The sequence below is a fragment of the Plectropomus leopardus genome, chromosome 19 (genome assembly GCF_008729295.1).
Source record: "Plectropomus leopardus isolate mb chromosome 19, YSFRI_Pleo_2.0, whole genome shotgun sequence".
NCBI classification, from domain to species: Eukaryota; Metazoa; Chordata; class Actinopteri; order Perciformes; family Serranidae; genus Plectropomus; species Plectropomus leopardus.
In genome coordinates, this window is record NC_056481.1 from 21,256,065 (window position 1) to 21,280,063 (window position 23,999).

Sequence of the window (23,999 nt, forward strand, 5' to 3'; positions counted from 1 at the left end):
TTATTTTTAAATTTATTTTATGTATTAATTTTTTTCATTTTGCTTTGTTGTTTTTTTAAGAAGCTTTGTGTAACACCGTGTCCAAGGGACTACAGATGAAAAATAGCCTCCTGGCTTGTTCTGGCATTTTTATACCTTGTGTATGTATTAATTAGCACTACCCTCTTTTAAATAAACTAAACCTAAACCTAGAGCTCTTTTCAAGGTACTAAAAGACATTTTACAAAAGACAACAAAATAGATTAAACTACAATACACAATAAAGTACACACAACGTTAATGGCACATTAAAATCACTTCTGAAAGGTGGGTTTTGGTAAGTGTTTTTAGCTGGGAGAGGTTGGTACAGTCACAATCCTTGGTCACAAAAAATGGCCACATTAAAATCCACCTTTCAAGGCAATGAAGGCCTCTGTCCTCTGTTCATTCCTCTCTATCTTATTACCAGATTAAGATCAATTTTCTATCTCACCCGTTCTCGGGGTCCTCACTATGTCCCCACAGTCAATACAATTTGAAAACAATGAATAACCTCAGAGGTGCGTGACATCGCTGAGCTGAAGAGTGCTGAGTGGACTGGATTAAGATCTCAGCAAATAGACTCATTAAGAAGCAGGCAGCCTGGTATTGACTCAGCCATACAGTGAGATGGAGCAGCGTTGGAGGAAAACATATGATCCTTTATATTGGATTGACAGCTTAATCGTTTAAATACAGAAAACTACAAGTAAAGCCTTGCAGTTGTATGCCTCTGACAACTGTTTGCAAGTTGCACTTACAGTTTACATCCAGCTCTGTGAAAACATGGATACTTCACACTCGGCAGCACAAAAGATACATACAGTTAGCACAGTTTAAAGATTTGAGTCACCTATTCAGTATCTGACAAAATGTCTCATTATCTGCTCCTGAGATATAATGTTGAGTAATGGACAGAAAAAGTGTTTTTGCAAAAACATTTTTAAGTCACATAAAGATGACTTTTTGGATATAAAATGTCATTTTTTATTGTTTAATCCTATTAAACATTTCTGTGAAATTTTGTTATGATCAGCATATGAGGTCTTGAGTTATGGCCATAAACATGTTTTATGATGTCACAGTGACCTTGAAATTTAACCCTGGACCACCAAATTCTAATCATTTCTGAGTCCAAGTGGATGTTTGTGCCAAATTTGAGGCAACTCGCTCAAGTTATTTTTCTGAATATAATGTTCAGAAGAATGAGACAGATGCAAGTTCACAGTGACCTTGACCTTTGGACACCAAAATTAATCAGTTCATCTTTGAGTCCAAGTGGGAGTTTGTGCCAAATTTAAAGAAATTCTCTCAAGGTGTTCTTGAGATATTGCGTTCACAAGACTGAAACAGATCAGCTCACAGTGACCTTTGACCGCCAAAATGTAATCAGTTCATTGTTGTAGAAGTAGACGCTTGTCCCAAACTTGAAGACATTTTCCTACATCAGAGCCCTTTAGTATGGCTAACTGTAACACATATGTTTTCCTCTGGTAGATTTATCCTTCTGCAACAACCAGGAGTAAAAGCCATGATGGTATTGATATCTGTTTATGTATTTGAGGCTATTTTCTGTGGTTGATGATGGCTTGGTTTACTGTAGAGCAGCTACAGCTGGAGGTCTGTTACAGCTGAACAGTCTGATGCTCTTTGGGCAACGCTCCCGGACACAAAGACTGTCAGAGCTATTGAAAATCAATTCACACACATGCACACACATATAGATGTGCTGTCTCCTTGTTTCTCCCTGCTTTTTTCCTCTCCATCAGTCTCTCCATCCCCTCGCTCTCTCTCTGTACGTCAATCACCCAAACATACACAAGCAGGCAGAATGAATGAAACAGATTTGCTGCGGAGGCAAAGCAATGTGGCCACAAATAGAATCTAATTAACTTGGATTGCATGGCCCTGGCTCCTTTATTGGCTGAGACGGAGGGCAATTCGACTTTGTTACATTATGAGAAATGAAACCAGGAGCTCACAAATACTTTGTGGGCCTTTTCATAAGCTTAACACTCTGCTTCCATGCACATTTATGTATCAGAGGTATCACTTAACGTACTTTAAATTTAAATAATTAAGCTGCAGAACATTGTTATAGAGCAAAATATAACACTGGTTGTTTTTAGTGAGACATTACTGCATTACTAGAAGTTATAGTGCCACCTAAAGCGTATGTTTTTTAGCAAGCCATTGCTGCATTTTCAGTTTTGAATATGCCACCAAAAGCAGGTGTTATTAGCAAGTCATCGCTTTGTTTCCATCTGCAATTCTGACACCATAAGAGGGTGGTCTTCTGTGAGCCACAGCTATATTTCCAGTGGAGAAAGTGCCACCAAAGTGGTTTTTTTTTTTTTTTTTTTAGCAAGCAATCGCTGTGTTCCCAGAGTTGATTATGCCAAAGTGGGTATTTTTTTAGCAGGTTATCACTGCATTTCCAGAGGCAAATGTGCCACCTAAAGCCAATGTTTTTTTAGCAAGCCATTGCTGCATTTTCAGCATTGAATATGCCATTAAAAGCAGGTATTTTTAGAAAGTCATCACCGTGTTTCCAGCTGCAATTCTGCCACTGTAAATGGGTGTTCTTTAGTGAGCCATCGCTGTGTTCCCAGCAGTAATATCATCACCAAAACTGGGTATTTTAAACCAAAACATGATCTTTCCCTAACCACACCCAAGTGGTTTTTGTGCCTGAACATAACCACACATTAACCACAGCATTGTTGAAATGCAAAGCTCTAACATGTCCATGGCATAATAACTAACAGATGTTATATATATGTGATTTGAAGAACCTTACAATGGCAGCTTTTATTCTGGCAATTGGGTCAAAGGAGAGTAAGAGGCCAATGGTGACACTCTTTAGACAGGAGAAGTTAAAGATATGAAAAGTTAAAAATATGACAACATTAGAATAGAGAATAGATGGATATGATAAATGAGGGTGAAACAGTTACAGTGACATATAACAAGCCCTCTGCTGTGCTGACAATTCACGGGAGATATCACTTTCTCAGCAATGCTGCAGGCTTTGTAAAAATAAAAAACAGTGACAGATCACGTTAGATTCACTAGATAATGTACAATATTAGCTTCCTAACTAAATTGTTTTCGTCCTCAGAGAAGTTCATCTGCTGAAAAATGCTTGTGCGCAATAACTCAAATGTGGAAAAAAAGGACTGAGTAAGAAGACTCAGACAGAGAGACAGAAACACAGTCAGACAGGCAGCAGGCTTCCATCCATATTGCATACGCTACAGTCTGCTGTCCTGTCAGCTCTTCTCATAACCATTAGAGGATGAAGTCATGGCCCTGTGCTAATTGTCAGTGACAGAGGAGTGAGGGTGGGTAATGGGGGCAGAGAGGAGGTTCGAGAAAGTGAGACAGACAGATGTAAAGACAGACAGACCTCAAGGGAGACACCTCTCTTCTGTGCGTCTCTTTAGTCAGTCACACTTGTCTCTTAACGAGCGCAATTTAATTTTCTGTCTTCTAATTACAGGAGAGAGCCTCAGTCTGTTACTTATTGGAGAGAGACGGTTTTAATGAACGCAATGTGTGAAGCGATTTGATCAGTGTTATTCCTCCTGTGTTTTATCTTACAATTAGCCAATAACCCATATGGTTTATTGTAAGTTAAAAAAAATCCTCTTTTTTTGCAGTAATGCAATGAAAATAAAATCTGATTTTAACACAATTATTTAGGGAGGCAGAGGTACTATCAATACAGCCTGTTGGTGACTGCCCATCACAGCCAGTCGGTGGCGATCAATAAATAATGCTAAGTCAACAGTCGCACCTTCAGCAGCCTCCCTGCTGGTCTGTTTTCGCCCAGCCCATCCCTAACAGTATGAAATTTTAATCAACCGCAGTATTAATATTTTACAAGGTTATCTAAACACGATGGATTCTGAGGACTTGTTAGCATTCCAGCCACGGTTCATTCTCTGTGACATTATTTGACCTCAGGGGTGACTGGGGACAACTAGAAGCATGATTATTAACAAGAGAAACGCTGACAGCTGCATGCTCAACATAGCATGCTACGAAAGTTGAATATCTGTGTATAAGGTTTTTCTGCAATTCACAAGAAAATGACAGTGTGATGGCATGTTGAGTGTAGCTGGGATAGCGCTTGCCAAGCTAGCAGCAATAAGAAGTCAACATTAAGAGCCAAAAACTGCAGTTCCTCTAATGTCCACCTGAGGCTGGCTCCAAGAGCGAGTTGATTCAGGACTTCCCTGGGCACAGCATGCAGGTGAAGTCAAGATTTTATAACAAAAGGTAGCAACCATGTGCATCGAAGAGGAAGCGACGAAAATCTCGTACACGGCGCTGATAAGATGCAAGTATAGCAAGGTAAAAAAACATGTGGACAAAGGTTGGCTTTCACTTTTACTTCTGCTGGCGATAACTGTTTACAATTGTGGCCCTCAATTCCTGTATGTATAGTGTACCTAATATGCTAAATATATGTTATAGTGCTACTAAAGACATACTAAAATACTTCTAAGTGTACTTGCCTATACTATTTTGAGACACCATTAAGATGCACTTAAATAAACTTAGATCTCTTATAAACACTACTGTACTGAAAGCATTTCTTAATTATATTTTACTTACTTGAATTTAAATAAATTGCAATTTAAATGTATTTTTAACAAATACTTTACTCTCCTTTCAAAGACATTTATTAAATAAAGTGTACCAACGTTAAGTGAAAATTTTATTGAACTACACTTCAAGTAGAGAAAAGTACAGTTTTTAGAGGTGCATAATAATATTATATATATATATATATATATATATATATATATATATATATATATACACACACACACACACACACACACACATATATATATATATATATACGTATATTCATGTGCATCTAAATGGTGTAGTTCTGCCAAGTAAACTTTAATTTGTTTTAGTATGTCTTTAGTAACACTACTGACAAATCATTATTTTATTAAGGACATTGTTGGTACATAAAAAAATAACTTTTTGCTTATAACTGTGCTCGTAAAGTACACTAAGTATACTTTGTTCCATTTTAAAATAAATACACTTGTAATAACCAATAAATATAATTATAATTCAAGTATATTGGGTATTTAACCTGGGACTAAGTGCATTGCACAAAACAATACAAGACAATAAGTATACTTTACCTATTTAAAATGTTACGTCTAGTTTAGAGTACTTATTTTGTGCCAGAGTTTTTTGTCTCTGTTTCCTATGACTGAACACATGCTCAACTGGCTGACTCAATAACAATAACATCATAGTATTTCACCTCTCATGCTGTCAGTCTAACTAATGTTAAACCCGGTACAGAAACAACTTTCAATACTGCAGGCTTTGGAGAATGACAGTCATTCAGTCGACAACTGGTATGGATGCAAAATATTTCCACCAACATGATCCAACTTTTTGAGCTCACATGGGCCCTGACACTGCTGCGCCTGAATCAGCAAATGTGGTGCTCCGAAAAAGGCGTGGAGGCTTGTATACACCAGAGTGATAGTCCCAGTGAAGTGTACACAGAGCAGCCTGGTGGTTATGGCTAAACAAAACAGGAACGCTTTGGTGCTGGGTGGTTTGCGGCTCTGCCACTCTTCTCGCTGTGTGGCTTCAAACATCCATCCTGCCTCTTCCTCTTTTGTGCAACATTGTGTGATAATAGAACAATATGAGGATGATTTAAAGGGTAAATTCAGAGGGACACACCCAGAGCCACACCCAGAACATAACGCTTTCACCCAACCTCAGTCTCAAACCAAGCACTGGCACTGACGGCTTTTTATTGCAGTCTCCTTTTGGCCTCGTGGTGTGTGCGTGTAACTGCCCCGTGTTTATGCTTCATCTTGTCAATGTGTGTGTGGTGCTGGGTGGGTGTGTGTGTGTGTGTGTGTGTGTGTGTGTGTGTGTGTGTACTCTTTCTCTGTTTCATTTCAGCGTGTGTGACCCCATCTCTGTTTCTGTCAGCCTCATTTTAGCTCCATTTTGGTTTACTCCGTGTGTGTGTGTGTGTGCAGCAGATCTGTGCTGTTCCATTTTAAAAGCTTGTTAGCTTGTGTGTACATGTGCATGTATGTTACGTGAGGGCACACACACACACACACTCGTCCACCCCCTCTGCGTCTCTTTGCTCTGTAATAAGAGCAGCTGTGGTTGACGTGAGGCCAGTTCTGATTCAATTGCAGTGCACGACTGAAGGCTATTATGCTCTGTACACTGGAGGAGGAGGAGGAGGAGGAGGAGGGAGCACAGCTGCTAACAGCAACGACAGGTCTGACGCTGAGGACTGAAGACTGAGGGCAGGACATTTCTACATCAGATACAGACACAGCCCTTTAATGCAGAGTTTCGTGCAAAAATCTAAAATAATAATAGATTTTTTTTTTTTTAAATCTAAAAACATCTCAACTGGGTGACTACTAAACAAGGCTTTTTATAGCTGTGGTAAACGCTGTGGTTTGGTTTGGCATAACAATTTAAGTACAATTTAAAAAAAAAAAAAAAAATATATATATATATATATATATATATATATATAATATTTTTTAAATTAGTTTTACAGAATTTATACCTCCTATATGTATTATAAATAACACCAAATGACATAAATTACAATACTGGGTGGAGCTGTTGGTCAAACTACAGGTGGTACATCCACATTTTCGTGTTGCCCGCAAACCATGGCGCCACCACCACGGACACAAAGGATACAGCTGATCAAGAGACAGACCCGCCCCTCACACTCTCAGTCTCACCAACATTTGTGGTTACAACTAGAAACACACCTACTTTTAGACATTATCAAAGACTTCAACAGATTTCTGGACATACCAGAATATCACGATGCCGAACTTTTTAAAAGGAATGTACGAGGGAGGCTGTGTCGGAAAACTGCAGCTGTTCCACTTTTCTTTATTCTGACATTAGGGGATGTTGATCTAAGCATGCACAGCTGCATTTTTAAGTGAAAATTAGTAAAGTATTCCTTTTCATTAGCCTTGTAAACAGCTTAGTATGAATAATGCCTTTTTTGGAATAAGAACCAGAACTTCTTCAGGGTGTAAACATAGTTATATGTCAGTTGCAGCTTGCGGAGGTTGAGGCTGGATTCCTGTCAACCATTAAAATCTTCCTCTTAAGTAAATGATTGCTAAGGGAATATCACTGCATTAACGTTACCTGACAACAGCACCTTCACAGTTTGAGTACACTTGGCAACAGCTTCAGTACTGGAATGCTCAGAAGACATGAAAATTTTAAAAACATGACATAAATAGACTGCAATCAGCAAAAATCAACAGACTGATATCTGACTCAGAGGAATAGTTTGGATATTTTAATGTGGAGTTGTATGTTCTTATCTATGGTCGGTGTATTACATAAAGTCTGTTGGCACGCCCCCAGTTTGGAGAAGCAGGCAGGAGTCTGACATGTAAGCAAAGTAATCTACTGCTGTGGATGGAGTGAGCAACTAACTATTAAAGCCACCTAAAAAGGCCCAACCTAAAAAAAATCTATATTCTCACCGCTTCAGCTTTTTGTCAAGACAGCCCGTTTTGACGGGCATGGTGTTAACGGCTTCAGTTCCCCGTCTATGCTCTTGTCAAAAACACCAGACTCCAATGAAAAAGAAACAGTCATTTTAGCTCGCTGAACACAGGAGCTGCTGGTCTACTGCTGCTTCAATCAGTTAATTAAATTGTGTTATTGTGTGACTTTGGTGAATCTGAAGTAAACCCTTTAAACGTCAAAGTTACACAATGACACAAATTAACAAACTGAGTGAGGTAGTGTTAGACCAGCAGCTCTGCCAGAATATCATAATGCTGACTTTTTTTAAGAGGAATGTGATGTTTTTCTTAGTTGAGTCTGACATGGAAGAGAGCAACAGCTTCATTTTCCCACTGAAATCACTGTCTGACATTTAGGTAAAGCAGTAAAAATACTCTCAATATAGCATACACGTAAAATGATATTGATTTTTTTTTTAGGCTGCTAAAATACATTTTGTTGCTGACCCCTCCAAAGCAGTACACTGCTTAGCTTCTGTGTCAGACTCCCGTCTGCTTCTCCAAACTACTGTTTGTAATACACTGACTGTGTATAAGTACCCCATACAACCACACTTTAAATAATCAGAACTATCCCTTTAAGCTATTGCACAACACACTTTTTTAAACTGCAACCAAATCAAAACCAGGAGCCAAAATGAACATTTTTCTTCTTGCTCCCACACTGCCACACTCCTACACTCTTTCTTGTGTTGATTATAGCCCACTGTAGCTCAAGGCGACAGGACGTTGTCTTTTAGAGGTGGAACAGTATTTTTTTCTACCCCCTGGTTTTCTCTGAGTTGTGCCACTGGAATGCCTGGAGGATGTAATTACGACCTGATGTACAAGCTGGGACTTTCCCACGTCTGACTTTTTAATTGAAGGCAGCGTCGTTCTTAGAAAGCCGAGAGTGACAAAGACAAAAAAATTGTAAAGAAAAATAATTAAGAGAGAGAGAAAAGAGAGTGGAGACTGGCGGATGTGGAGTAGAATCAGAAGGGAATTGTGGCGGGAGAGGTGGGAGGATTATAAAGAAAAGGAGATAACACAGGAGAGAAAGCAGAGGAGGGATGGGTGATTAAGGGAAGGAGGTGGAGACAAGCTACATCTTAATTAGATGCAGGAGGAGGAGACACCTGCCACATGAACACCCCCTTCTCCTTTTCTCCCTTTTACAAAAGCAGATCTTTATGAAAAACGCTGAAAATAACACCACTTAAAAACCGGCATCTGTGTGCCGGTGAGTCAGCCGGTGGGAGATCCACCCCCAAAACCTCCTCCATCAACCCAAGGTGGATGCACCGCTATGAATAATGTAACACAGAGGGGTGGAGGCCACCGGGCGTGTGTAGAGGAAAAAAAAGAGAGGGGTAGTTCCGCCTCCTCCCTCACCACCCCCTTCTCCTCTCATTCTCCTCCTCTTCGCCTGTTCACCCAACCCCCTCGCTGCCGGCCGCACTGCAGAAGGTCAGAGAGAGACGAGGAGGAGAGAGGCACGGAGAGGCAGAGGGAAAGAGACGAGGGGTGGGGTGCTGCTTGGATGTACAAGAACATGAGAGGAGAGTGCGTGGCCGAGCGATGACAGCCATGCTGAGCCCAAAGATCAGACAGACCAGGAGAGGTACGTTTGTTTGCATTCACATCTACAGCAGCTGCTTCTTCACTCAAAACTCTGCAGTGACACATCGTTCGTATCTGACAAGGACTCTGATGGCAGTTTGTCACGTCAGAAGATGCATTAGTGATGCTTTATCTGCACTTTTACAAATATACTGCATTTTTAAAAAGTGCTTTTTTGCTTATAATTTTTATTCTACACAAGGATGTGTCACTTTTTTTCCCCAATGCATATATTTTCTGACACATCTGTTAATGAAGCTGCAGCTCAGAAAAGCTCCAGCGTACATTGGCATTCTACTACAGCTGGCCAACACTGCTGGTGTGAATTCTATTAACCCTTCCAAAACCTGAGCAAATTGGCTTCACAAGCGACTTACTAAAAAATGACCCAAAAATTAACAAAATATTAGTGAAAAGTTACAAGAATATCCCCAAAAAAGTAACTAACAAACAAACTACCAAACATGAAAATTGCCTCTAGAAAGTGCTAAAAGCAATTGTATTACATTTTTTTTTCTCTTTTTTTGCCACATAATTCTAAAATTATAATTAAGACAATTTTATTTTTTGATATTATCTAATTAACCCTGCCAACTAATTTTCAGATCATTTCCTTGTCACCTTTTACTTTATTTATTTAAAAAAGAATTTGCAGTTTGCAGGACATTTTGTTGCACATTACGTTTTTTCCGTGTTGAAGGTGTTAAAGGGTTAAGAGGAGTGTGCAGCATCTCTAGTTTCATCACTGCAACACTCGGCGCTATCTGGCAGCCGTCAGCTGCTGTGTGTGACATGCATGTATTTGTGCATGTGCAGTGTGTATGTGTGTGCATGTAGTAATATGTCCTTCCTTCCTTTTTTGGCACTAATCTCCATGACTGCAATTATACAGCTGGATCTGATTAAGATGAATTGAATAGTTCCCAAGAATTGGAGAGGGATGTGTAAATCCTCCTCGCTGAAGCGGCGTGAAATTGGTAGTAAAGTGGATTAAATCTGCATATTAAAAGCAGATTCAGCTGGCTCGATGTGATTCACTGTCTTGTAAATTAGCACTTAATTGATTACATCACGTTTAGGCTGCGCAAGATAATCGGAATGAACACGAGTGGCATTATTTTTGAGTTCAGGTGTATTTGCAGAAGATCAAATGCACAAAATATAATTAAAAACAAAAACAAAATGCACCCTGCTGCACGCGCTGCACTTTTGTTAAGACGCTGAAAATTGAAGAGATTAAAGCGACCCAATGATCGAGCGTGAGAAGGATTCTCTGCATACCTTCTGCAGATTGGTGCTTGGCTGCTGACAGCATCACATTTGCTGTATGAATAAACGGGTATGTGACAGGTGTAATGGTGGAGTAGACACAGCTGAGGTTAAAGCAGGTCAAAAAACGAACATTAAGCAGCGAGCATTTGACATTTTACATGACTGTCTGACTGGCAAACCTGAAAGTCGAAGAGGGCACTCGAAATATGAATCAATAATATAAATGTCATTGACGTTTTTTATTTTGTTTTTATTGATGGCTGCGACATTCATGATGCTAGAAGGTCAGTGACAAACTGGCTCAGGTATGCAGTTATATAGTAAATATACTCGATGTACCATGGCTTGTTCCACGTGGGACATTTTAAATAACCATAACCTGAACATCAGAGATTAACTATAACGTCATTTTTTAAAATTTGACTCTAAATGTAGTTCATTAAACAGTTTCGTATTTGATAAGTTTACGTTTAAGTCTACAGTTTAGAGGAGATTTCAAAATATCAAAAGGTATACAGTGTATCGTGATATAGCCTAAAAATATGGGGATATTATTTTGAAGCCAAGTCACCCAGCCCTTAATATAGCATATACATGTTTTATTTGAATTTGCAAGTCGGGGGGGTAGAGTCGGGGTAGAAATTTTATTGCCCTAGCCAATTATTGGGGCCGATATCTGTATCAGTATTTTTTTTAAATGATAATCGATAAAATGTATTAATTAAAAAGTGCAAAGAAAGTGTCAGAATGGGAGGAATGTATACTTTCTAAAACCTCAGAGCACTATTTTTATTTGTACATTTAAATTTTCACTTGACTTATTCTAAAAAATTTTTAAAAAACTTGCAGTTCATTGATATTGTAAATGCATATCAGTTCCAAACATCAGTTATGTATGTTCATGTATGTTACACAAGGGTTTTCTACTCAAAAGTTATTGTAAAGAAACAAAGTGATTCAGTCTATAACGACACAGCACAGAGCACTATACCCTAAAAACCACAACCACGTGAGGGGAGAACTATTGGTGCCACAATATACAACCAAGAGCTGATATGCCAACAAAATACCTGCAGCTAGCAAAGACATTAGACATCAGCATGTCAAATGATGAATTTAACAACTTATGTCTCCCAAAGAGGAAAAGCTACATAAAAAAACTCAATGTTGCCTGTCTGTCTCAGTGCTCCTTCTCCTTACATTGCTTATCTTGGAGAATGGTCCCACTGAATGTCCAGTACATTGACATACTTTGACATTTACAGTTAGTGCCACCCTGGTCCCCTCATCAAAAAGCCTTTTGAATGTTTCCATTGGATTCTGGATTATTGCAGAAAATAAGTTCTGTGGTGAACAAACGCATATGATACTTACAAATTTTGACAGGATAACCCCCAACAAAGTTAACATCACATTCAGGATTTTCCAAGTGTAAATGTAATTGCCAGAAAAAAAAGCTAATGTTAGGCTATAAACGAACTGCACTACAGTCATGAGACTTTTACCACCACAACGAGGCTGTAAAGCTGTGTTCAGCCTGATGACATTCTGTAATTTTGATTAAATATCACAATATAAAACTAAAATATAGTTATGCCCCCCTTCAAACAATCAGCAAAAGTAAAAAAAAAAAAATCTCCAAAAGTCATCAAAAAAATTAAAGAAAAACAAATTCTGCAAAAAATATTAAATAAAATTGACATCACCCAAAATAATGTCAAATGAAAAACTAAATAAATCTTAAATGACATGTAGAATGAAGTGATTATGATGAATGTTGTATTTCTGATGGAAGCATTAATGGCATGATATTTCCAAAGACCACTGGAAGTGTGAAAATCTAGTTAATTTCTGTTTCTGTTTGACAGTTTCAAACTATGACAAATGGTAGCATTTTTAAAAACATCACCCCCCAAATGCAATTTGCTACTAATCTTGGATGGCAGTAAATTCATTTCTCTGACTAGGAATCACATCATCAACAGTATCTGCCCCATAAAAAAAGCCTGCTGTGCTACAACCCGCGACATATTAAAGATTTAATCTGGTTCTTGGTGCATTTTTCTTTGGCTCCAGAAATCTAGTAGCAGCTTTAATTACCCACATATCAGCTGCTTCATTCTCCTGCTGCGTCTTTTTGATCTGCGTTACCATGGTTTTGTGATCAAAGTCCTGCAATGTAGCAACACCCTGACATCCTGCCTTTCCGAGGCACATGATGACGAGATTCTGTGAGCGAGAAGAGCGCGCTGCACAGATGAAACATTCACACCCTGACACACTCAGGTAATGAGCATGTGGAGATGCACAGAAATGCACAGATAACGCGCACACCCGCTGATGCAGATCATTTCTGCTCCACTGCAGTTTTCACATACAGGCTCCATCTTATTGGCCACACCTCCGGCCTGCCACACACACGCACACACATGCGCGCACGCACGCACACACACACACACACACACACACACACACAGACACACACGCAATGTTTTTCACATTAATCAACAGTGATAGGCTAACTGGAAGCCACGCACTGATGCACCTGAAATATATGTGTGCGTGTGTGTGTGTGTGTGTATGTGATTTAGCCATGAGTGTAGTATTGTGTAGATGCGTAACCGCCTCGCCATGCTAATGGAGAGGCTCCTCTATGATGTGCACGAGAGCCATACATCCATTTCCTGCTGATGATAAATATACAACTGCAAACTGCATTAAGTGACATCACAGGGGCCTCGAGTGTGTGTGTCTGAGAATGTAGCTTCAAGGCCCTTCATTTGCAACACCACTTCTGTGTGGACAACCATTTGTTCACATTGTAACATTAACAGCTCTGAGTGCTTTTATGCACGGTCAGAATTTCAATATTTGCAGCACTCATCTGATTTGTTACTTCCTTTGATAGAACAAGCAGAAATCTCGCCAACCATAATGCATTTGGACACGCTGGCTGTATCTACTGCATCTCGGGTCGTGTGAATTTGCGGAACATTTGTGTGATCAATTAAAATTATAAATCATTTTCACTGTATAGTATTGAGTGATAGTTTTGGTGCAGGTTTTGAGATATTTGTCTCTGTTATTGCATCCTTTACCAGCTCTGTGGCTCAGCCTCTCATGGGACAATGCTTTTTTTTTTTTTTCCAATTTATTCCAATGGTTATTTTATCATCACAACGAATGTCTCAAACTCATGCCAACTACTAGATTCACATTACGAGTTTATAGAGATATTTGTGGAAAAAATGAATGACTAGTGGAGCAAGCTTCATCTCTCCAATGACTGCCATAGTGCTGACAATGTTTTGGGTGATCAAGGTTAAATTTGTTTTTCCTTTTGATATAAATTGTAGATGAAGTCAAAATTTTTTTTAAAAAAAAACAAGGTCTACAGTATTTTGTCTGCTCAGCAAATCCCCCTCCACACCGACACACGTTCATGATATAATGTATGAGCTCATGACGGAATGAGTCTGTCCATGTGGTGGTCCTGGATATTCAGCTCCATACTTACAATTATTTGTCCTTGACCCCAAAATCACATGTCAAACGCACCAATTTACATAAATTATCAACATGTGGTCAAACTACACATCTGCCCACAGAGTCAGGCCCCTATTATTTGACTCAGCCCTCTTCTATAACTGCCATCTACTGTAAATGAATGAGCCATAACTGCACTGTCTGTTTGAGTGAATTGCAGTGATTATGCACAGTTTTACAGTAAAACGGCCTCTTTTAGCGGTGTAGCTGATAGTTGTAGAAGTGACCACAGAGCAGCTCCACCCAAGCCAAGGAAGGTCTGAATCACTCAGAGCAGAAGGTCCAAATTGGCGCAGTGGGTAGTTGAGCCTGGCACACACACACACACACACACACACACACACACACACACACACACACACACACAAACACAGAAACACACACACACACACACACACACACTCACTCAAAAATCCGTTGTTGTGACTCAGCCGTGAATCATCGTATGTTCCACTCAGTCTGTGATCCAGACAGCTGATGTGTTAAACAGTGGTGCTCTTTGATGCGAACACTGGCGGGGTGTGGACAGATGGAAAGACACGAGGGACGTGATGTGGTGAGGAGAAACAGACGGGTCAAGAAGGACGGGGAAGGTGAGAGCCACTTTTAGCTGGCAATGTGATGGAAAAAGTAAACGCGCCCACGGTTTTAGGGTTCAGTTTATGTTGCCGTAAGATGTATTACGCCTTTCATATTTACACTATCAAATAAGTCTGTCTGGTTGGTTTCGTCACACTTGGTAGAAATGGAGAGGGCTGCATTGGGACTACGATCTTGACAGTGATTAAACAAGAACAATGTTTAAATAATACAAACTTATAAAGGGCTGATTGAAAGATGCAGGAGTAGGAATGGGGTTTCTATACGACCGGTACGTTCTGTACTGAATCACAGTGCAGAATTTGGTGTCTTATTTCGGAACCAGGTTGTGTGAATAGCAAGAGAGCGAGCCAAAGTGCAATCATTCCTCTGTGCCGGTGACGCAGAGAGCAGAGAGCAGAGAGCAGAGAGTATGACGTCAAATGTATAAAGCTTCAATGTGACCACTGACCACTTCAGGCTTTTGCCATAGAATAAATGCTACAACACCTCAATTATCAACACCAGACACCATAAACAAAAAAAACACAGTATAAGACTGTCAACCAAACATATGAGCACTCGTTTCATTTCAGCTCATTTTGAGAGTTTCTTGTTTTGCTTTCAGCTATAACGCATGGTGTTTCTCCGCCCCACTCGGAGAGAGAGCAGAGGAAGCCAATGTGCGGCTTCCTCTAACATGGCTTATTAAATAATGCATCTAAAAGATGTGCAAACTATAAAAATAAACAGTCAATATATTATTAGGACACAGGCTGCTGGAGAAACAAACATTGGACACTTGAAAGGACAGAGACATTCCTTCAAGTCATTTAGGAGGTCAAAAAGATTAAAAGGAGGGTTTATCATTTTTGTAGTTGATTTTAAAATAAATAAATAAATAAATACTTTTTGGATGGAGACGCTGTATGCGGGTCTAAGTCGCTGTGGATTTAAAACCTCTATCTTCATGGCAACAATAGTGCTACAACATATCTTGCTGCAGGACAAAATATGAAAATGTCTGCGACATAACAAAATTAAATCAAGGTGCGCGACATGAGTGCAAAGTGTCCAGGGACACTATATTCTGCCAAAAATATGCCATTACTGTGGACACTGTGCTCTTTCTGGTGTCTGTTGTGTCTTTTTATGTCAAGTACTATGCTGCAACACAAATTGCCCGCTTGGGGACAATAAAGATTAACTTGAACTTGAACTCTTAAAATGTGCATTGCGCCAAAACATAAATCAGACTTTAAGCATTCATTGTTCAATTTTAAAGATCAAAGTTTAAAATTTTTCCATTAAAACAAAAAAAGTCTGACTGTCATTTGCACACTGTTTGGGCTTTCCATTTACATGTTACTATTTTAAAAGTATTGTCTTAGCATCAGTATTGCAAAATACCCAATCAATACTCAAAAGATGCAAGAAATGAGCAAAGGTGAGATATAGTGTATGATCTTACAGTATAGTGTAATAATGAGTAAAAGTTGTGATTATTGCTGGTTATTGGTCAGTAGCGGTTGTTTGGAGGGATGGAAGCTAAAAGGGTAAATGGAAAAAAAAATCAACAGTGACTTAAAAATGTAGCATGTAGAACTTTGAGGCAGTTTTTAATTTAAATATACAGAAGGCTATTTAAGGCTAACAGGCAAACATAAAACCACAATCAAGCCTTATACAACTGCAAAAAGTAATTAAGACTGCTTTGCAGTGCATAAATTATTAACATTGTTCTCCAAATTAATGGAAATAATTATATTTTAAAAATAGCTCATGGAAATGTGCCTCTAATCTAAGAACTAATTTATTCCATAAAAATGGCTCAAATGAGGTGCCAGTGATGAGAACAAGGATCCTCCTTTGTGTGTGTGTGTGTGTGTGTGTGTGTGTGTGTTGCATGTGCCGTGTGTGCTCCCAGTAATAACAGAGCTTTGATTCAACAGGAGCAGCAGCGCTGAACATAAAGAGGGAGAGAAGAATTAGAGCGAGTCAAAGTAGGAGAAGTGAAGGGAAAATACAGAGATGAGAATTAACACAAGATGGATAAATGAGGAAAGCCGAGGTAGAGGAGAGAGCAGAGGGCGACAAAAGAAAAGGCAGGAATGTCTGGCTGTTACAACATGAGCGTAACGGATCCAGGTTGGAAGTAAATGACTAAAGGACGATTAAGTCCATTAAGTCAACAGACAATGGAAACCTGGATTAAAGCGTCATGCAAAAGATATCTAGATTAAAGTATAGAAAAATATTAATTAGAAAAGCTATATTCTCTTGGAACCACAGTGAATGGCTGCACATTAAAACACCAGTGTGTCAGATTTAGGGGGATATATTGTCAGAAATAGTGATATATTAAGTCGCTTTAGTGTATAATCACCTGAAAGAAGAACTGTTGCGTTACCTTAGAATTAGCTGTTTTTATCCACATAGGGAGCAGGTCCTTGTCTATGGAGATCGCCATGTTGCAATGCCATGTTTCTACACGTTTTCACATTTTTGTTTCAGCCACTGTAGTTAAAAGCCCATCTGCAACAAGTAATTTGACAAAATAGGGTTGCAAATTGTAATCGGTTATTGGTTAAAAAAAAAAAAAAAAAAAAAGAGCGATCCTTTAATCGATTGATCTTTTTTTGAAAAAGAAAAAAACATAAAAACTTTGTTTCTTTCAAACAATAACAAATACATCTTTTCCTCAATCAAAGCTCAAAGCAAGGTAATGCATATACTGACAGCAGTGCATAGCCCATTTACTGATTGGTTAAATCTTGCATGTTCGATTAAATTCTTGAAAAGAAACACTGATTTGTAACATGATACTGCTTTATATACTTTTGTGTTTTCATCATGTTTTAATCTCCAGCTCTATTTGTTTTGGAAAGGAAGAGACCTCTGTGGATAATTCAGCTCCTGGCAAAAACCTCCTGAATAATAAACACTAAAGGAAATTTAACCAGGAGAAATTTCAACTGGTTCTAACTGGTTGAAAGATACGTAGGAAAAGTGGGAGGAAAAAGCGGGATAACATGCAGCAAAGGGCCACAGGTTGAAATCGAACCTCAGCTGCTGCAAAGGCCCCAGCCTTTATGTGGCACACACTCTACCAGGTGAGCTTGAGGCCATCGCAGATCTAAGGATTAATTATCCAACCTGAAACTCAAACCTTACAAACTGCTGCTGAGGAAAAAGGAAATATGTCAAGTTCCACCTGTGCTGCATTCACAGCCCCACAACAATGTCCAAATTTGGAGAGAGGATGATTAAACTGAGAACTCACTATCTGGCTTTCAAGATAGAGAGATAACAGCTGCATTTTCTCGTTGGAAATGACTTTCTGACATTAAGGTTAAGCAGTGAACACACTCTCAATATAGCGTACACCTGAACTGATATTGTGTTTTTTTAGGAGGGAGTTTTGACTATTGAAGTACCTGACACAACCCCACATCAAAAAATCTGAACTATCCCCTTTAAATCTTGGATTGCTGTTGTGCAACTTGAGTGATCCCATCATGAGATGGTCTCTGGTTTTATTTATTATTGTTTATTTCATAAAAAAACAGGTTCAAAATTCTACACCTTTGTACACCTTTTAGAAATCATCAGTCCATCCATCATTCAACAAATCTCAGAGGATCAACAGGCTCTACAGGCAGCCAAGAAAGGCTGTGACATGGAATAAAAATGAGCCCTGTCCTTTAGGCTGTGTGTACGCTGGAGAGAGGAGACAATAAAAAAGAATCAACATTGATTTTCTTCCCCCTCCCCATCCATCCATCCATCCCCCTCTTCCCTCTGTGCCACCTCAACATTGATCATTTCTGTGAATGTGTGTGTGTGTGTGTGTGTGTGTGTGTGTGTGGCACGAAACGCATAGCAGCAGGGAGGATGTCTGCACAAATGATTTCTATAAATTATACATTATTCAAACAGCATTGCCTTGTTTGCCTGACGAGAATATAGCACTCGTCTGAGCTCTGTGGCCTTTTCTCATTCTTATAAAACTGTGAAATCTCCACTCAGTGTTGCAAATGGCAACATTATCCCACATGCTTCGCAAAGACACATGCTTCAGGTGTCAGCTGATGCAATAATATTATCAAATACTGTCAAAAATGACACATGACAGAGATTTTAATCTATTTCTTCCACAGCTGATGTCATACAAGGACAACATGAGCAGCTCAGTGGGGAAAAACCTGATGTCAGAGACACTGCTATAAAGCAGCCGTCCTCTCCCTTTTAAACGTGTCCTTGACTGAGCTCAGGTTACACACGTTTGCTGAGAGTCAGTCAGTCCCATGTGGTCCTATTATCCCAGCTCGAAAGCCTCTGCCTCTCTATTCGGTTGCAGCAACACACAATAAGTCTCTCCCAAGGACCTCTGAAATGGAAGGGGGGGATCCCTGTCACCTGAGGCTATGTCTACGTGTGTGAGTGTGTGTGTGTATTCCCTCTCCACAGTCTCTATTTTCTCCTCTCTCTGTTATTATTTGTGCCTGCTGCGTCTCTACACTCCCCCTTCATCTCGAGGTGTCTCAGCCCGGGGCAGAAGGTCGTGTGTTCACGACTGAAGCGAGCATGTGTGTGCATACAGCATGCACAATGAGGGGAAACACGACCTTCTATTAGGGGCAAAATGAAAAGACAAGGGCCACAGAAATACTGCGAGCAGAACGACCGAATCAATCCCCCTTTAACCCCCTCGCTTTGTGCCTTATTAAAAATGCTTTCTGTGTGTTTGCAGCCAGGTCCAAGAGCATGGTGATGGGCGAGGTGTCGCGGGGCTCGTGCCGGCCGGCCTCCCCGAGCCTGCAGGAGGGGGCCCTGAAAGCCGGCTGGCTAAAGAAGCAGCGCAGCATCATGAAGAACTGGCAGCTGCGCTGGTTCGTGCTGCGCTCGGATCAGCTCTTCTTTTACAAAGACGAGGAGGAGACCAAACCACAGGTAACACCGCAGCCATGTTTGCACACAGTGGGATACACTGACAGAGCGATGGCTGAGCTGCTCTTTGGCTTGTGTGATTATATTTACACAATTAAATGGAAGATTTTTATCTCTGCCCCCGCGGTGCAGCTCCGCACTCTCTGGAGGACTGATGGATTATTGCAGGATAATGAGTCAGAGAGTGTTTTTATTAATGCAAGATCATGATCATGATTATCTGATTAATCATCAGTTAAAAGCATAATTGTAATTATGTTCTCTATGTCTATAGTGACAGTTAAAAGGGAATTCCACCAGTTTTTTAGACCCACACACACAAAACAAAAGCTGACTATTGAGTCGCCTCACGTCACTTTTGTCTTGGCCAAAAAATTACACATGAACACAAACGTAACGACTACAGCTGATGGCAAACTAGTGCATATAATCTGCACCTGCATAAGGGGAAATAACTCTGCCTAACAACAATTGGTGTTTGTAGTAGTGGTAGTAGTGGTGGTAGTAGTAGTAGTATTTTGATTAGTCATCAGACACAACATGGCAAAGACAAAAAACACTTGCAGTATATACTCTAATGTATAATACTACATATTTATATTTTATAGTATATACTTTTTGATAACAGCATAAAGTAAATAATGTATGGTGATAATGACTGAAAAGGTACAGGCAGAAACAAAATGCTTATATAGGCCTACCCTACATAAAATCCTGCATTAAATTAAGCTACCCAGCAGAAAATAATAATAAAAATGAGAAAAGAAAACAAACAAACAAAAAAATGTTTTTCAAAAAGGGAAACCGGAAGACTGGCAGGATGGATTCAATACGGTAGTTAGCGAGATAGCACAACAGCAACCCGACAAAATAAAACATATCTACCGAGTGCCAGCTATCAGCAACACAAACAATAATAAACTGTTTCTCATAAAGCCCTAAAATAGCAGTGAGACTGACAGCATGCACATTACCAGGACTCTCCAACCTAAGCAGCTACATGGAATCCAGCCATCATTAACATTATATACACCTGCGCTTCTCGTCTGATCTGTCATAATTCTATAAACACACTTTCTAGCATCCACCAACTGCAAAATGCAACAAACTGAAGGCAGTTAAAGTGACAGTAATGTGAGCCCAAAGCACATTTCAAACATCTGCAGACATCAGGGTTGAAGATATTCTGGAGTGAGCAGATGCACAAATAATGTTTTTTTAACTGTTTTTAAGTCTGCATACACTTTATGTGAGAACAATAAAAACACACTGCAGTGATGATGAGTCACCACACGCACAGGACATCTTAGTGCATTAGTACCAAACAGCGAAGCATTCTGGGACGCCTGGTTTCCTCCTCCATTAGAACACCGTCATAAAAATATTTACAGAGTAAAACCCCTAATCGATCCTGAGAAACGTCTGCTCTGTGGCTGACTCACATTTTCCCATCATGATTCTGATTGAGGCTCACAAGCAAAATGGTGGCTGGCCTGGAGTGACCTCACAAACAAACACACACACACACACACACACACACACACACACACACACACACACACACACACACACACACACACACAGACAGACAACCTTTAGAACATAATAATCATCTCTTTACATTCCTGGCTTAAATCCCAACACTTTTATTGATCTCTTCCGTCTTCGCTCTGCGTGACTGCTGTTCATTTAATATAGGCAGCAGCCATCTGCCATCACTGTAGCTAACAGGCATCCACACACACACACACACACACACACACACACACATACACTCAGAATGACGTGTTCTGTGGAGAACAACTGACTGACGGCTTTGACAGACTGTCTTTCATAAGAGCTTGCCAATATCCATCCAGTCTATATTGATCTGCATATCCCTGTGGATCCAAGTCACACACATGATTGAATGCGCATGCACGCACGCACGCACGCACGCACGCACGCACGCACGCACGCACGCACGCACGCACGCACGCACGCACGTACGCACACACACACACACACACACACACACAGATCCTCCCCCTCAGAGAGCAGGATGTGTGAGAAACTGTCACTCTGGCCTTTTTTTCCCTCCCTCTCATCTCCTAATCGATTGGAAATCTGAGGCTGGGAGTGGCGGGGGGTTTTCAGGGTGGGGAGAGGGTATGTAGGCAAATCACAGAACAAAACCACCACCCACCCCCCACCGAGATAAAAGATGTGATAATTGGTGGAGGGGAAGGCAACACTGACGCAGGATCTGTGCAGGTTTTCTTTTCATCATGTGGGGATAAATCCACCGCAACACAAATGGACTTCACTTATTGGATCATCGATTTGTATTTCGGACAACAGAAAAAACACACGGGTGGTGGTGGGTGGAGGGGATCATTAGTGCTCTGAATACAAAATGAACCTTCAGATGTAAATCATTAAACATGATGTCATTTCTTTAAAGCAGTGAGACATGGACTTTAAGTTAGGTGTTGCACTGTTCTTGTTCAACATTGGTGGCTGCTCATGTTGAAGGGATAGTTTCTTTTTTTTTTAAGACAGGCTGTATGAGGTAGCTATCCTCGAATGAATCTGTCAGTGAATTATAGACAGTGGATGGAAGCTGACACACCCCCAGTTTGGAGAAGCAGTCAAAGGTATTGGCACAGCAGCTAAGCAACGCACTGCTGTGGATGGAGCAGCAGCAAAAAGTATTTTAGCAACCAAGAAAAATCTTAATAACTCTAAGTGTATGCTATATTTAGAATATTTTTACTTTACTTGCAGAAATACAGCCCTTTCAAATAGGGAACTGAGGTCGTTCTATCTATCAGTGTAGTCCCCAAAACTAGATCTAGAACTTTTAAGTCATCCTCTGCTACTAAATTTAATACAGCCTTCACCATCCCCACAAGTCTCCTTTTAATAATACATGTTCCTCTATCTTAAGCCTCCTGCAGACTGAGATTTTTGTAAGCTACGCTGTGCAACATGGATCATAATGAAGTTGGATATGACATCTAGTTTGATTTATGTAGACTGTACGGTGACAACCCATACTGAATCACAGGCTACAACATTTGCTGCTGCTGCTGCTGCTGCTGCTGCTGCTGCTGCTGCTTTATCCAGTTTCAGTCCAGGTTTCTATGTGAGCGACCACTATTGAAAGACTTGGCTGGAGTTTCATCGCATGTAAGGGAAGTCTGAGGTGTTTATGTGCCTTAATTTAAGGCCTACACACATGGTACCAATCAATAGTGTTGTGTAATCTTTGGTGGAGGACATTGCCAAAGTGGGAATGAGTCTTCGGGGGTCCAGGCTGGTCGTCTGGTCCAGGATGGCGATTGAAATTTATGTGCAAACCAAATGAATCTGGGCGTGTCTTCATCAGTTTACAGGCTCATGTGTGCACGCAGAGCTTCATACACTGCAACAAAACCTGAGATCTACTTCAACATCACCAAATTAGGACATTGAAAAGGACAAACTATCTCCTCCGTTTTCAGCTCGCACTGCTTGACTGTGTGATTTGTGTTCTCGGGCGACGTGTTGCCTCCTTATCCATTCATCCCTAGCCAGCTACTCGTGTTATTCCGAGCACATAGCACCCTTGGGAGCTCTCCCTCCCCCCCGCCGGTTCCTGCCCTACCCCTGCGCTCCATCCATCCCCGGCTCCCACCCCTTCCATTTGTTGCCATGGAGACTAATGTTGGCGACAGCCCGGCCCCTCTGGTCGAGGCGCTCTGGAAGACTCCTCTCCCCAGTTTGATGGAGGGTGCCAGTGTGCGAGCAGATTAACGAGGCCGACCCGCAGACGCTGGCATCTCTTCACAGCTCACTTGGCCTCAGTTCTCTGGGCTAAATGGGTATTGATCTGGATAATGTATTCTGATAATCTGTGTGGGTCCCTGTTCAATCACAGGAGGAGCAGCTGAAAATTTTACAGGGGTTAAGCGCGGAGGGATAGGAAGTAACGAGTAAAGAAGACATGTAGAAAGAACACAAAGTCAGGACAAAACATATCAAATTTCAATTTTTCTTACCAATATTGTGATTGATTTAAATTGTGATTATTTTCCATTAAATAAGCTACAGGTCTGTGTAGTATTTGGTCTACATGATAATCTGCAAATGTATCCACACATATCACCTGGAACTCCTGTATTTCCTGGATCTGCGCATATATGTTGTTGCAAAAACACTAAAATGCAAGAGCAAAAGACCTTAACTTCATTTTGGTCCGAATGACCTGTGTATCCTGTAGTATCCTGTGTCTCCTGTGTTATGTTGGAAATGACGAGTTGACCATGAAAGGTTCTGGAGAGATCAAGGCAAAATCCCATGACGGTTCAGTGCCCTTAGAATGGTTTGTGTACCCCTGTGGTGGAATGGAACTAAGTACATTTACTCAAGCACTGTACTTGAATTTGAGATACTTGTACTTTGCTGGAGTATGTT

The 23,999-nt window shown here is 40.3% G+C and overlaps 2 protein-coding genes across 2 annotated transcripts in view; both read left to right on the plus strand.

The window, feature by feature from the left end:
* LOC121959105 (sulfotransferase family cytosolic 1B member 1-like) overlaps nt 1-9,177 on the plus strand; it is a 14,738-nt gene extending 5,561 nt beyond the window's left edge. The window contains exon 7 of the mRNA XM_042508286.1: nt 8,845-9,177. Within this exon, the coding sequence (XP_042364220.1) occupies nt 8,845-9,177 (333 nt within the window). The remainder of the gene's footprint in view (nt 1-8,844) is intronic.
* si:dkey-191m6.4 (rho GTPase-activating protein 22) overlaps nt 9,174-23,999 on the plus strand; it is a 40,055-nt gene continuing 25,229 nt past the window's right edge. The window contains exons 1-2 of the mRNA XM_042508288.1: nt 9,174-9,216; nt 19,366-19,565. Of these exons, the coding sequence (XP_042364222.1) occupies nt 9,174-9,216; nt 19,366-19,565 (243 nt within the window). The remainder of the gene's footprint in view (nt 9,217-19,365; nt 19,566-23,999) is intronic.